The sequence below is a fragment of the Leiobunum rupestre genome, chromosome 9, assembly GCF_980474605.1.
Source record: "Leiobunum rupestre chromosome 9, qqLeiRupe1.1.hap1, whole genome shotgun sequence".
Taxonomy (NCBI): domain Eukaryota; kingdom Metazoa; phylum Arthropoda; class Arachnida; order Opiliones; family Sclerosomatidae; genus Leiobunum; species Leiobunum rupestre.
Window position 1 is genome coordinate 22,603,583 of NC_143392.1, and position 14,251 is coordinate 22,617,833.

The 14,251-nt window shown below is 33.7% G+C and overlaps 1 protein-coding gene across 3 annotated transcripts in view; it reads right to left on the bottom strand.

Moving 5' to 3' along the window:
- Positions 1 to 8,837: 8,837 nt before the first annotated feature.
- Positions 8,838 to 14,251, bottom strand: part of LOC149926872 (protein big brother-like) — a 31,145-nt gene continuing 25,731 nt past the window's right edge. For all 3 annotated transcript variants that reach the window (XM_090158589.1, XM_090158590.1, XM_090158588.1), the window contains one exon: positions 8,838 to 9,480. In XM_090158589.1, coding sequence (XP_090014715.1) covers positions 9,431 to 9,480 — 50 coding nt within the window. In that variant the 3' untranslated portion in view covers positions 8,838 to 9,430. The remainder of the gene's footprint in view (positions 9,481 to 14,251) is intronic.

Below are 14,251 nucleotides of genomic sequence, written 5' to 3' on the forward strand. Positions count from 1 at the left end.
AAAGTCAGTTTGTTGATACACAATGGCAAATCAACCGTTTTCGATCTAAGTGTTAATTTCTACCATAAGTAAATAATTATATATATTAAACTTATTATTTACTAACGAACGACTGAAGAAGAGCCTCGGCTCGAAACGTCTTGTATAAAATAAGTTTTATCTTCTAATACCATGCCGTTTTCTCTGAATTAAACATAATTTCTATAAATAATTATATTTTACATAGATGTGTCATTACACTAGTTCCACACTGATTTCCATTTCCAGAATGTCCAAAAGGTTCAATTTATAAGATATTTATTTAATTATCCTTCCCAATGAGTACGGTACCCCATCCCCATTCTTTGTGAGCTTCAGACAGTCATTAGGCCTTAAATACGTTTGCTTATTTTTGTAACAACAGGCACTTATCTTTTTGGGTATTTAAGTAGGCTGCAACCAGCGCAAAACGTATGGGAATACAAATCGAACGCGATCATTAACGTGATGTCGACTAGGAGGATTCAAGTTTTCATATTCCTAGATGTTGAGTTATCGGTTCCTCAATTCTAAGGGTATTAATTCGGTTCGCTGGGGACAAATTTTCCAGTTTACGAGTAATTAGCTTACTAAATTCAACTACAAAACGTAGTTGGACACTTATGATAAAACTGCTTGATTGAAATAAGAATTTTTTTTGCGTCACTTTGCCAGACTTATCGAACAAACTGTTTGCTTACGTCATTACTATACCAAACCCGGAAAGTACAAGCATACATTTCTGGCAAATTTAAACGGCATCTTGACTTTAAGCCCCTGTTATTGAAGATTCTATAAATCCGCCGGTTTTCCGTAAAGGCCGATTCTTGACTGAGTCGCCGGTGACATGAATGGGAAAAGTGTGTTGAAAAGATTTGACCATTGAAATTAGGATCTACACACATACGTCAAATCTATTCAAGAACGTTCTTTCTATAAGCTCGAATTCTCTCTACAGATCTAAAAGTCAACGATTGTCATGTGGGTGGAAATAACCTTTCAGCACGTGGTCTCGGGCTAAGGTTGGTTCTCACTAGAGCGAAAACGACGCGACGGCGAACTTCGACGCCAAAAATTTCCGTCATGCCTTATACAATTGACCACTTTAAAAATAACATTTTTGCGAACCACAATACCTTTACAGTAGGTATATCAGGCTTATTTACCCGCTCACGTGGCGAGGTATTTTGAGATTGACCGATTTTTGCGTCGATTAAAAAAAACTCCGTTTGACCTAATACAATTTTTGCGTCGACGCAAAAGTCTCCTTAAAGCTGGTTTCACACTCGACGGAAAACTAGCAGCGTAAAGTTGAACGTTAGCGGTATATCGAATGGGAATCAATTTTCAGCTCGGCGTTTATTATCGTCTTTCCGGCATATTTTCCGTCGAGTGTGAAACCAGCTTTAGTCTTAAGGTTGGTTTCCACTAGCACGCGTATTAGCGCGTCATTCAACTTAATAATAATAATAATCAGCTAGGTTAATACCCAAGGCACCCCCCTAGGCCTAAGTCATCGAGCGACTTTTAAAGCCTTTTAATTCAGGTGGCCGGGTTACAATGCGTAGGAGGGTGGTGGCAAGCCCTGCAAGCCAAGCGAGCCAACTTAGGGACGTAAAATCCTTTTTACGCGAGTAAAGAAAAATACATTATGTCGCGTCATAATATAAAATTTTAACGCCGGGAAAAACCATTTTACGTCCAAATGTTGAGTGAAGTGTCGTTACGCGCACTAGTGGAAATCAAGCTTTATGCGTAGACGCAAAAAATATCCGTTGTGCCTAGTACAATTTTTTGCGTCTACGCAAAAATCTCCGTTAGGCCTAAAGATTGCTTTCCACTAGCGCATGCCATAGTGCATTTTTCTTTACGCGAGTTGAGTAATGGTCGTTATGCGCGCTAGTGGAAACCAAGGTTAATACAATTTTGGCATCGACACAAAAAAATCTCCTTTAGGCCCAATACAATTTTTGCGTCGAGTTCTTCGTCGCGCCGTTTTTTCCGTAGTGAAAACCAAGCCTTATACTTTCACACTTCTTCAGAGCAAACCGCAAAGGGCATTCCACGTTGAAAGAAATATTTTCCGCGGTTCCCTCTAAAGAAAAGCCCAAAATAGCCATTTCTACGTCGAATAGAAGCGGCCCAAAAGCGTCGTAGCGTATCTAATAACAAACACTCCTTCGCTCGCGAATGTCCATTGCAAATAAAGAAAAATATGCTCAATGAAAAAAGGAGAAATATCACCCCCGCGCATTGGCCGACATAATAGGCCCTATTCCAAACAGTTTCCATTGTTGGATGGGCCTCCCTTTGCTCATATTCCTAGCTTGATTTCGCATGGTCACTCTTCCATGTGAGCATTTCGGACCCCTTCGAAACATTCTCTCTTTTTTTCGGAGGATACTGATTGTATTAGTTACAATTAGTATCTCCCCTACCAGTTCAACTTTTCCTTTTTAGGCTTTTCTATGACTGATCCTGAATTCGGGATGGGAGGGGAGGGGGGAAGGGGGCTTGCCCTGTTAGGCGCACGTGTCGAGAGGAGAAGCGCACCTCTCTATGTCCCCCCGAAACAGCGCGCGCTAAGGTGACGGGTTGAAGGGGGGTAGGTGCCCCTATTACGGGGTGGACTTAACCCCCGCTCGCCTTTTAGCCTTTTATATCAGCTCTAGTCAATCGTAATGGACGGGGGCTTATATTGATTTACTCTTTCTAACCCCCCCTAGCGGCCATTATTTGAAGTATTTTCTATATTAATGATTTCATACTTTGGCAGGTTCTTTCACGATATTTTTACTTTGTTTTGACCCCTCCGGTCGCCGTTGAAAGCTTCCAATAACGCCTATTGTATTGTAAAAGATGGGGTGCCCTAGCGCCCGCTGTAGGCTAACTTACCAAGGCTTAAAAATCGGATGGAATTTTTATACGTTGTTTTTATATCTTTTTCTCTCTTTCTCTCGCGCGCCTTATTACGTCAGTGGGAGGAGTCGTTGCTATACGTACAGTGGAACCCGCCAAATGGATAAAAGAAAAAATTGCCCCTAGGTGGCGTTCTTTTGAATTATCACCCTCCAAAATGGGAATGAAATTAAATTAAGCGGAGAAATAAAATTAAGTGATGACGCGTGCACGGTTTTTTTTCAGTAACGCCCTCTATTTTTAATTTTCGTAACTTTATTAAAACCTTTCGTTTGGATTTTCTGCAAATAAATGAATAAAAGGTAAAAAATAAAATATGTTTATACGTCACAGTCTCTTACTTTTAAAAGTCTACAGTCGCCAGAGGAATATAGGTATAATAGGTTTTTCTAGCGCGCGTGCAAATCAAGATGTGTCTTGTGACGTAAGAGCAACATATTCAATTTATTTTTACTTTTTATTTATTTTATTTTATAGAAACATCTATTATAGTTCACTTTCTTTTAGCACTTGAAATTTGTAAACTTGACCAGTATGATATTTTTAAATTTAAAAAACACAAATAATTTTTTATTTTGTTGAATTTTATACTTATTTCTCTTGGCGAATTGATTGATAATTCGCGTACATTGAATAAGTAAACTAAAATTTAAATTAATATGAATTAAATTCAATTACGAGTTGTAATTTGACTAACTTTGAAGAGTAGGGCTTAGTGAAGGTACATGATATGCCATGGGTATTACCTTAGCTTATTATTAAATAAATAAATAAATAAATAAATAATATTATTACTAAATAAGGATTTTTTGTGAATATTATGCTGATAACAATTGACCCTTGAAAGATCCTTTCACAGGGGAAGCTTTTTGTTTATAAAACCAAGTTTAAAATAGAGTTAGAAATGGATTTTTTGTAATAAATCAGTATTTATTCCCTTTCTTTACAGAACATTTAAATTGGCGCGATCTAGTATAAATAAAAGCATTTAAATCGAACCTCTAATGGTTTCATTACATTTTTTTGTTTCTTTGCCAGCAATTTGAATTTTTTTCTATTGGTGACAGAAGATTCCGGTTTTCGACGCTGGTATCAGAATTCAAAACTAAAAGAATTCATAAATAATAAATATAAAAACAATTTTATTTAAGTCGTTATTTATTATATTTTCATTTTCCACTCTGGAATTAATTTAAAATTAGTTCGTTCATGATACGAAAGGAAACCTTGTAAAAAGAATTGATTTTTTACCAGCACCAAACTAATAGGACAAACGACGAAATCTTTCCGATATTTCCCAAAATAAGAAAGATAATGCTTTACCTGGACGCTTAACTGGACGTTAGGTCCCTTAGAGTGATTTATCAAAAGGTAAAGAGCAACCAAACCGATAAATCATTTCACGCGAAGGCATTTTACCCGGACGCGTCGCGTAACAGTTTTTGAGATATGGAAAAGCCTATTTAGACTCTCCCGTTTTCTTGCAAAGAAAAAATGATAATTCGTAGCGTCCCCCGGCGGGTGAAAAGGTCACGCCTTGAGCGCCACCTTTGGGAAAGCATCAGTCCATTGTGTCCAACTCCTTTTATGATCGTGTCTTCGAGGAAGAATCTTGGTCGTCGTAGGCCCTTCGCGTCTCATATTTCAGCCGGCTATCCTGAAAAATGAGCATTCTCCATTGTCCCGCTGTCCGAAGACGGTGCCCGATCCTCCTTTTGTGCGCCACTGTCCCCGCAGTCCGTCTTTCAATGGACTGCACTGTCCTTTATTTATTCGGATCTCGGGTTTTATAGTCCGTTTTCGGGGCACCTACCTGGTCACTCTCGCGTGGTTTGTGTCGTACTCTTTTGGGCCTCGGTTCAATTGTTAGCTAACACCGCGGGGATATGATGGTCGGACTAATGGATTCAACACTCGACAAGATCTCATATTTTGTTCAGGATGAGGAGGGAGTGAGAGATGTTCCGTTTGACCTCCACTACATTTTCTCTCATTCTTACTTTTTATCTTCTATTTCATCTGGCTCTATCACAGTCATTACTATTTGCCTACTATTTTGCTCACTATTTCTTTACTATTTTGTTACTACTTGTTTACTTTTCTGTTTCTACTTGTTTACATTTGTAACTGTTTACTTTTTATTACTACTGGTTACCTTTTTTTACTGTTTACCTTTTTGTCACTACTAGTTTTCTTTGGTTACTGTTGACTTTACTGTTACTACTTGTTTACTTTTGTTACTGTTTACTTTTCTGTTACTACTTGTTTACTTTTCTGTTACTACTTGTTTACTTTTGTTATTGTTTACTTTTCTGTTACTACTTGTTTACTTTTGTTACTGTTTACTTTTTTATTACTACTGGTTTACTTTTTTGTTCGTTAGTTTATTATCTGTTTTGTTCGCTATATTGGTATTTAGATTACAGTTTTCGTTACTATATTGGTGTTTAGTTTACAATTTTGGTTACAATCTAGTTTGGTGTTTAGTTTACAATTTTGGTTACAATGTAGTTTGTTATTTTATTACAATATTTTATTGGTATTTTTATTACCATTTTCGTTAATATATTGGTATTATCGTTACTATTTTATTATTTTAGTTATGATCTTACTTTTCCCCTAATTTGATTACTATTTTAATTACTATAATAATTTTTTTACACTTTTTCCCTATTTTGGTTACTATATTAATTAGAATTAAGTCATTTGTTACCTAATTTGGTTAATATATTAATTAGAATTAAGTCATTTGTTACCTAATTTGGTTACTATATTAATTAGAATTAAGTCATTTGTTACCTAATTTGGTTATTATATTAATTAGAATTAAGTTATTTGTTACCTAATTTGGTTATTATATTAATTAGAATTAAGTTATTTGTTACCTAATTTGGTTATTATATTAATTAGAATTAAGTTATTTGTTACCTAATTTGGTTACTATATTAATTAGAATTAAGTTATTTGTTACCTAATTTGGTTACTCTATTAATATTTTGGTTAATATATTAGTTTTTTGGTTACTTTCCCCTTATTTTGGTTACTATATTAATATTTTGATTAATATAAATGTTTTAACATTTATTTATATTACTATGTTAATAATTTGGTAATTACGTTAGTATTTCGTTACTTTTCCCCATGTTTTGGTTACTATTTTAATATGTTGGTTAATATATTAGTTTTTAGTTACTTTTTCCCTAATTTGGTTACTCTGTTAATATTTTGGTTATTATATTAGTTTTGTTTGTAATTTTTTCCATTATTTAATTACTAAATTTATTACTATTTTGTTCGCTAATTTGTCTCCAAGTTGATTACAATTCTCAATTTCTCAGTATTTTTTGCTTACCTCTCAAGGAGACATCCCGAAGTGTAACCAACCGATTTTGTTCAAACTCGGGGGATTGGTAGACCTTCGTGTATCATGAAAAATCCTAAAGTGAATTTATTCAATGGGCAACCGTTTTTCCATGGCAACGAAAAATGTTTTGACAACAACAAATGGAAAATTTCCCATTGAAAATAACATGGGATTCTGTGTAAAATTTTAACAAATTTCAAAATTTTGAAAATGCCAAAAATTGACAAAAAAAACTTCAAAATTAATCAACTTTTGATCAATTTGAGGTCAAAACCTCATGTTATTTTCAATGGGAAAATTTAATATTTTGTGTTGTCAGAAACATTTTTCGTTGCCATGGCAAAACGGTTGTCCATTGAATAAATTACCTTTAGGATTTTTCATGATACATGAAGGTCTACCAATCCCCCGAGTTTGAACAAAATTGGTGGGTTACACTTCGGGATGTCTCCTTGTTAGTAGTGTTAGTTTTGGAAAAAAACTACGAGATATTCAACTTGATGTTCGTTTACTGATAGCCCGGTTATAAACTGAGGTCACCAAATTTGGTTTGAACTTTTCATCTGTGAATACTTTAGGTTTAAATTTGTAAATTCAAAACTCGTGATTTCGTAAAATTTTCCTCGCTAAGAATCATTGGCGATACGCGCATTGTTTGAACGTAGATTAAGTCGTATTCTAAAATTTTAAACACCTATTTCTTCCGGCTATTTTAGCCCCCGTGTGAAGGAGGCCAAACAACATTACTAAAGGTAACCCAAATCCAAATGGCAGCGGCCGTAGTAAGAACGCGTGAAAGAGGTGTAAGTAAAAGCGCAACATGGCTCAATTATGTAAAATTTACGACCACTGGAGGTCGATTTTGGGTAAAATGGAAGAAGAGAACGATTTAGGCGCTAAAAATCCACGTTCTCAAAAACTTTTCAACTCAACTCTCGTATTAGAAACGTTCACTTTTACGGTGAACGTTTGGGCATCGTAAACGGTCTACACTTTCGTTGTAATTTATGGGTTGTCCGTGTCGAAATAATCAAGTAAAAGGAAGATTTTAAATTAGACTGGTAATAAATCGAGCTTTCATCGCGATGCGAGCGAAGATTTCGCGCGCTGAAGTTTGTTGTGTGGGAGAGTTAAAAAAGCCGAACCCAGAACGTGCTGGTTTGCGGGGAAGATTCGTTATCGGGGCCGCGCATCTAAACGCTTTAAGTAAACGATTTTGAACTTTAACGTGGTTAAGGGTCACGAGAAAGTTCTACCATTTCGTGGTTTTTTGGGTATTCTATATTTATTTAAATCCTACTTAAAATCGTTTTAGTCTATTGTAGTTTTGTATCTTTTCTAAATATTAATATTATTTTTTAATGTTTATAATCATAAGTAACGTAATACCCATAAGTATCATAATAACTTTTGAGATATTTTCATTTTATTTTCTTTCATTCTTATAATTCTGAGCAGGAATCCATACTTCTACTTGGAATGCTTATCGCGGCAGATTTACGTCTCGATGTGGCTGACGGTTTTTTTGGCGTCACTATGTTAACTTAACAAACAACAACGTGAGAGGGGAGCGCGTGCAAAGGGATTTTGTATCTCGTAGGCGGGGCCAAAGCCGTCAGTGATCTTACCATACGCGATACGCCAAGTAGAGGTATGGATTCCTGTTCTAAGTAACGTTATAAACATAAGTAACAAAATAACTTTTATATATTTTTATTTCATTTTTCATACTTATAATTATAAGTAACCTAAAGTAACTTACAAAAATGTAAGTAAAACATTGAATGATTTATGTTTTTGATAGTCTCAGTTAGTCTGACACAAAACCGATTGGCTTATCGGAAGTTTTAAAACAGGAAATTCGTTAATTGCTATCAATTAATTGCCAAAATTACAATGAGGGAAGTTTGATGTCGATAAAATCAAGCGTTAGAGTCTCAAATTACAAAATAACTACCTGCAAAAACAAAGCAAGCGTTTATAATGTCCAATTGGATGTTGACATTCAACAATTAATCATTATATTTCCAAAATTATTTTTATTTTTACAGATCCAAAAACTAGTAACTACTAGGGTATTGTGGTTCGACATTTGAAAATTTTGCTTACTGGATTTTGAATTTCTGATTTCAGAGATTTTAGAGCACAATTTTCGTGTTGATTACTGGTTCTTTAGGCTGATTTTGGAACTGATTTTCGCCCAGATTTCATGATTTTCAAGTTGATTTCCAGATTTCTAAAATCATTTTTATCCACAGTCCGTTGTTTATTTAAATGGTCGTTGGTGATATCGACTATTACGCCGAGATAATGCCATGTTACTTATGTTATAATTTATCTTAAATGTATTAAGAACTAAGTTTGTTGGAATTTAACTTTCTAAAGCTATATCTAAATATGTAGTTAAAATTAAAAATAAATACATTCTAAGTAATTTTATACAAAACATTTATTTATTCAATCCAACACTTAACTGTACAATATATATTTTTTTAATTTAAATTGAGGAAAATTTTAACTTAAGAAATTTTTAGGAAATAAATTTTAAACCAAGGCTTAAGAACAGTGTCATAGTATTTGTCAAATATATTAGACTAATTACGAAATAAAACATGATTCTGCAAAAGTTGTCTTTAAATTTAAATTTGAATTAAATCGTTGAGGTTGTAAATCGAAAGGGAGAAAATAAGAAACAAAAAAAGGGATTAAAATTGAAGATATCGTCGCTATAAACTAAATCTAGCAATATTGAAATCACTGTTGTCTTTAAATTAAAAGTCATTTATACACAATCGAATATATTTTCCGATTTTTCTTTAAGTTCATCGCGGGTACGAACGCCATACTGATGTCATCATCATAATATATTTATAAAATCAGAATCTTAAAACGCAGGGGGTTAAACTAAAGAAACACAAGACGTTATTAAAATGTAAAATATTGCATCTCGAATCATCCTTCTTTATTCCGATCGTTCAATCTTCTGTTATTATAATCAGGGCACGTCTTGAAATTATAATATTTAGAGGTATCGCAAAACATCCCAGAAAAAAAAGAAAAAAAAGCATTTTTTTCTCTTTATATTAAAAATGTTGATCACAGGCGTTCAGCGGATGACGTCATCAGTTGCTAGCGGAAGTTGAGCGGTCGGGACTCAACTCCGACCCCTTCTTGCGCATCTGAAACAGGAAACGAGGTCATTAATTTAGTGAATATAATAAGGACGGTACTATTTCCTACTTTATTTTACAATCTAAAATTATTACTCTATAATGTGGTAGTATTTTTTCTACCAAAAACGGGAGTTTTAAAAAAGATAGCTCCTTTATAAATATTGAAAAAATTTCCTTCATTACTGATAACATTCGTCTTAAAATCAGAATTAATTACGCAGTTAAAATTTATTTTCTCATAAGAAAATTTATTGAACAAACAACACAGCAAAAATACCATTAATTTCTTAGGTTTAGTTAATGTAATAGGCGGATTTACTCTATCTAAAGTAACCTACACGAACGGAGAATATTTGAAAATATAGTAATATTATATATGAAATTTTAACACAATTAATACGATATTGTTATTTCACTGTATGCAATGGTTTGTTTAAAAATTATTCCGCTAAAATCTTAATTTATCGTACTCGAAAGGGGTGGAGGCGGCACTCTATCAGAAGCCAGTAGAATTATTTTAGGGTGATTGAGGGCCATAACGTCTATCAGATACAGTAGAAATTCTACTAAAGATTATAATTTTTTTAATACTTATGGGATTTTACCATTCTATAAACTAACAACTGCAAATATTTCTCAAAGTAAATCGACAAATCCGATCAGTTACAGTAGCTCAGGACATGTCATTGTTAAAAATAGAATCTTGGAAAACATCCATTGAAATGAAACTCATCGAATAAAAAAAAGCTTATCTTTAATCGTCCAACGCGTAGTAAACATTTTTGTCAAAAAAATTCGACTTGCCCCGAACCCCAAAAAAATCCGGTAATTTTTTCTACCTCCTCTGGCGGTATATCGGGATTAGCGAGTGTAAAACTGAAAGCAGAAGCTTCCAAAATCCGATATCCGTTAAAATATATATATATCCGTTCGTAGGTCAGAGATGCCGCAAAAAAATTGTCAAAGATTCGGATCTCTAAAAAAAAGCTATCCGTTTCGATTTGGAGTTTTGGTCCCCTATTTTTCCACTCTGTCTGTTTAGTAGCACTAATACTTCCCGCGTTAAGCCTAGGACCAGTGATAAGAGATTTGTAACGGAGCTTTTACGCATTACCAGCAATATTCATCGCGTTTTTTCCCGCCGGTACCCGTTCTATATGACTATTCCTCTTTATCTGTTTGTCCGCCGTCACTGCTATCATCCTCAAATGTTTACAATGGGATGAGCACCTGGTGTCTCTACCTATGATATCATGCCCCCCCCCCTCCCCTCTGTACGGTATTATGTCTAGGTAATTGTTGATTTCTCGTTGGACTTTCGTACATGGCTAACTGATGGAAAACCAAAGCTGGATATGCAATTTTATCCTGTATTTTTGATTGATTTTATTTTAATAAAACAGAATTTTTATTCGTAATTAAATTTCCGGGGAATTATTTTAAATTGTGAATTGATTTTATTTTTATCAAATAGAATTATTATATGTAATTATATTTCCGATGAATTACTTTAAATGGTACGTCTGCCGCCCACCTAAAGCTATTTCAGAATTTGAAATGGTACGTCTGCCGCCCACCTAAGGCTATTTCAGAATTTGAAATGGTACGTCTGCAACCCACCTAAAGCTATTTCAGAATTTGAAATGGTACGTCTGCCGCCCACCTAAAGCTATTCCAAAATTTGAATTAGTTAGGTAAAGCATAGGTTTTAATAAAATAATAAATAATAATTATATTTAGTGCAATGAGCTTGATTTTTAAAAACTAAAATATTTTATTTCCCACACACTCATATGAAACTATCTTGGAATCCTAAAATTTTTCAGATCCGACCATCCAAATGTGTCATAGAATCCTAAATACTTTTAGCTTCGCGTACCCAAAGCCCTCTTACAATCCTAAATATTTCTAACCCCGCCCACTGTAAGCCTTCCTGGAATTATAAATCCTTTATATCACGCCAGCCCACAGCTTTTCAAGAATCCTAAATACGTTTAACCATGCCCACCTAAAGTGTTCTTACAATCCTTAATACTCTGAACCCCGTTCACCCAAAGCTCGCTTAAAATCCTAAGTTTTGGGTGAAAACTTTGACCAACTCCGGCGTTGAGTTTGCAAGTACTCTCCTCACTGGTTAAAGTGGTTTTCCTCGAGTTCTTCTGTTTCCCCTTTCCATAAAAACTTGTAGAGTTTAATGGTTATAGTAAGCGTAGGGAGTTTTTGTCTCGCGTGGAATGAAGGTCTTGCCACCACCCTCCTACGCAATTATTAAAGGCAATAAAAATCGTTAGATGACTTGGGCCTAAGGTGATGCCTTGGGCATGAGCCTAGCTGATTATTATTATTATTTTATCTTATAATCCTAAATACGTTTAACTCCATATCCATTATGTTATTCGCTTGATATGATTTATTAATTAGTACATATTTTTACGCAGTGTAATTTACATGGTTGGTCAAAGTAACCGACCGGTGAATTTCGTTATTAGTACATTTTTTAACGCAGTGTAATCCTATAGATGGATTCTTCTCTCGAAAGAGATATATTATAAACTTCTGGTGTTACTGATTAGTGCTCGGAATTGTTTATTCATTATCCACAATTTTTTTTAAAAATCGTTGGTAAAAAGAATATCATTTTAACTTATTTAATTATGTTTTTTTTACGCATCCAAGCATTTATTTGAATAAAAGTGGTATTTATTTAAATAATTGTTTGTTTTAATTAAATAATATGCTTATTAACTTTCGATTATTTAAACATTTTACAATTTTTATTCAACTATTGGTTATTTAAATAAATATTATTTAAATACATATTATTTAAATATCGCTGAGCTTATTTTATTCATCGATAAAAATTAATCGAATGCCGAGCACTATTACTGACCACGGTCCTAAAATGCGTAACAGTTTCTGATCCGCCCATCTAGTAAAACCGGTAGTAGCTACGGTCTTCTATTTTGGCCCGCACTTCAAAGCAATACCGCCAACTGTACCCCCCATTAGCTAAATATCATTGTGAAACGAATGGATCGAACTACGTCAAATATCCTTTCAATGCGTATCATAACGGTATAATATCATCTCATATTGGCGACAGCCTGTACGTAATTGTTTAAAAAGCTTACAATAAGAGCTACCCCTTCTAATGTATGTCAAGTAGACCTTTTGACTGCACTATAACAAGCACCGGGAATAATTTTTGAAACTGAGACCTCGTCCTTCTGTCGAACGGATCATCTACGGTAAAAAATTTCTGAGTTCATAAAAGCTACGGGCTACTGTGCAGGTGTTGGTAGTTACGGTGTCTTCTTACTCGCGTTCCACCCATACGACACCCCATTCCCCCCATCGACTAAAAAAAATATTCTAGAACTTCTGAAAAATTGTCCATAATAGAGAATCATTCCCCCTTCCAAACATTTAGTGCCTCCCGACTTGAACATAGCTTCATTTTTTATCGTAGATGGCGCTGGAATTATACTCTGATGCATTAAATAAATTTAGTTTTGGTTGACACCATTGACATAGTTACAGCGGTTATCTCCCAATGTATATAGAGGGATAGTTTATAGCGGGCTTTTCGCTTCGTTTCGTCGTTGTCTGTTCTAGGAATATGAAGCTTTCTATCCAGCGAAGCTGGAGGTTTAACTGAAAGCGTAATTTTTCGAATTAAATTAACCAAATTACTTAAACGTAAAAGCGTAATTTTTCGAATTAAAATAACCAATTATTTTAAACTTAAAAGAGTCATTTTATGAATTTAATTAACCAATTATTTTATACTTAAAAGAGTAATTTTTCGAATTTAATTAACCAATTATTTTAAACTTAAAAGAGTAATTTTTCGAATTTAATTAACCAATGATCTTAACTTAAAAGCGTAATTTTCCGATATAAATTAAGAATTATTTTAAACTTAAAAGCGTAATTTTACGAAATAAATTACCCAATTATATAAAACTTAAAAGCGTCATTTTTGGAATTAAATATAAATTAAGAATGAAAATAATATTAAATTATTACTGCCCTTTTCTAGCCGAATGTCAATTTCGCGAATGTAGATGGTGACTAAAGCGCCGGACTATATTTGGCCTTATGTCAGCTTGTTTCTAAATGATCCCAGTTCTTTTATACCTTACTTGAATACAAAATAAGTGAAGATGGGAGGAACCGAAAATTCTCCGAGTCTTTTTCGAGAGGCATTTTTCAATAATCTTATTATTTGATAAGTTGAATTTTTTCCCCTCCCGATGATTGTATTTGGACTATTATTGGCTTAAGTTTAATCCGATTTATATTTAATCCTTAGGCCGAATTTATTGCTTTATATTTGTATTATGTATTTTGTTCAGAATTTATTGGAATTTTCCGCCGGGCTTTAGGATAAAGGCATTATGACAAAATACGTTTCATCATAAGTGTATAATTTCGTTTCATAAGTATGTCAGTTAGTTGAAAATATTTATTTATAGTTGTTAATAAGATAAATATAGGGAATTGATATACTTTTGTGAAATATAATTATAAATTTAATAACCAGGAAGTACAAAGACACGAATTATTGCGTAAGTATAAAATTTAAGAGAAGTTAGAACAGGTAATGCCGATAATACCACGTTTTCGTACATAAACGTGCGATTTAATGATCGATTAGGAGAATAATACTTAAAATACGCTATAATGAAGCTTCAAAATAATAAGGATGATAAAATTAGGGAATAAGTAGATTAGTCCATTATGAAAAGGGATAAAAAAGATAAACCCTAAACAA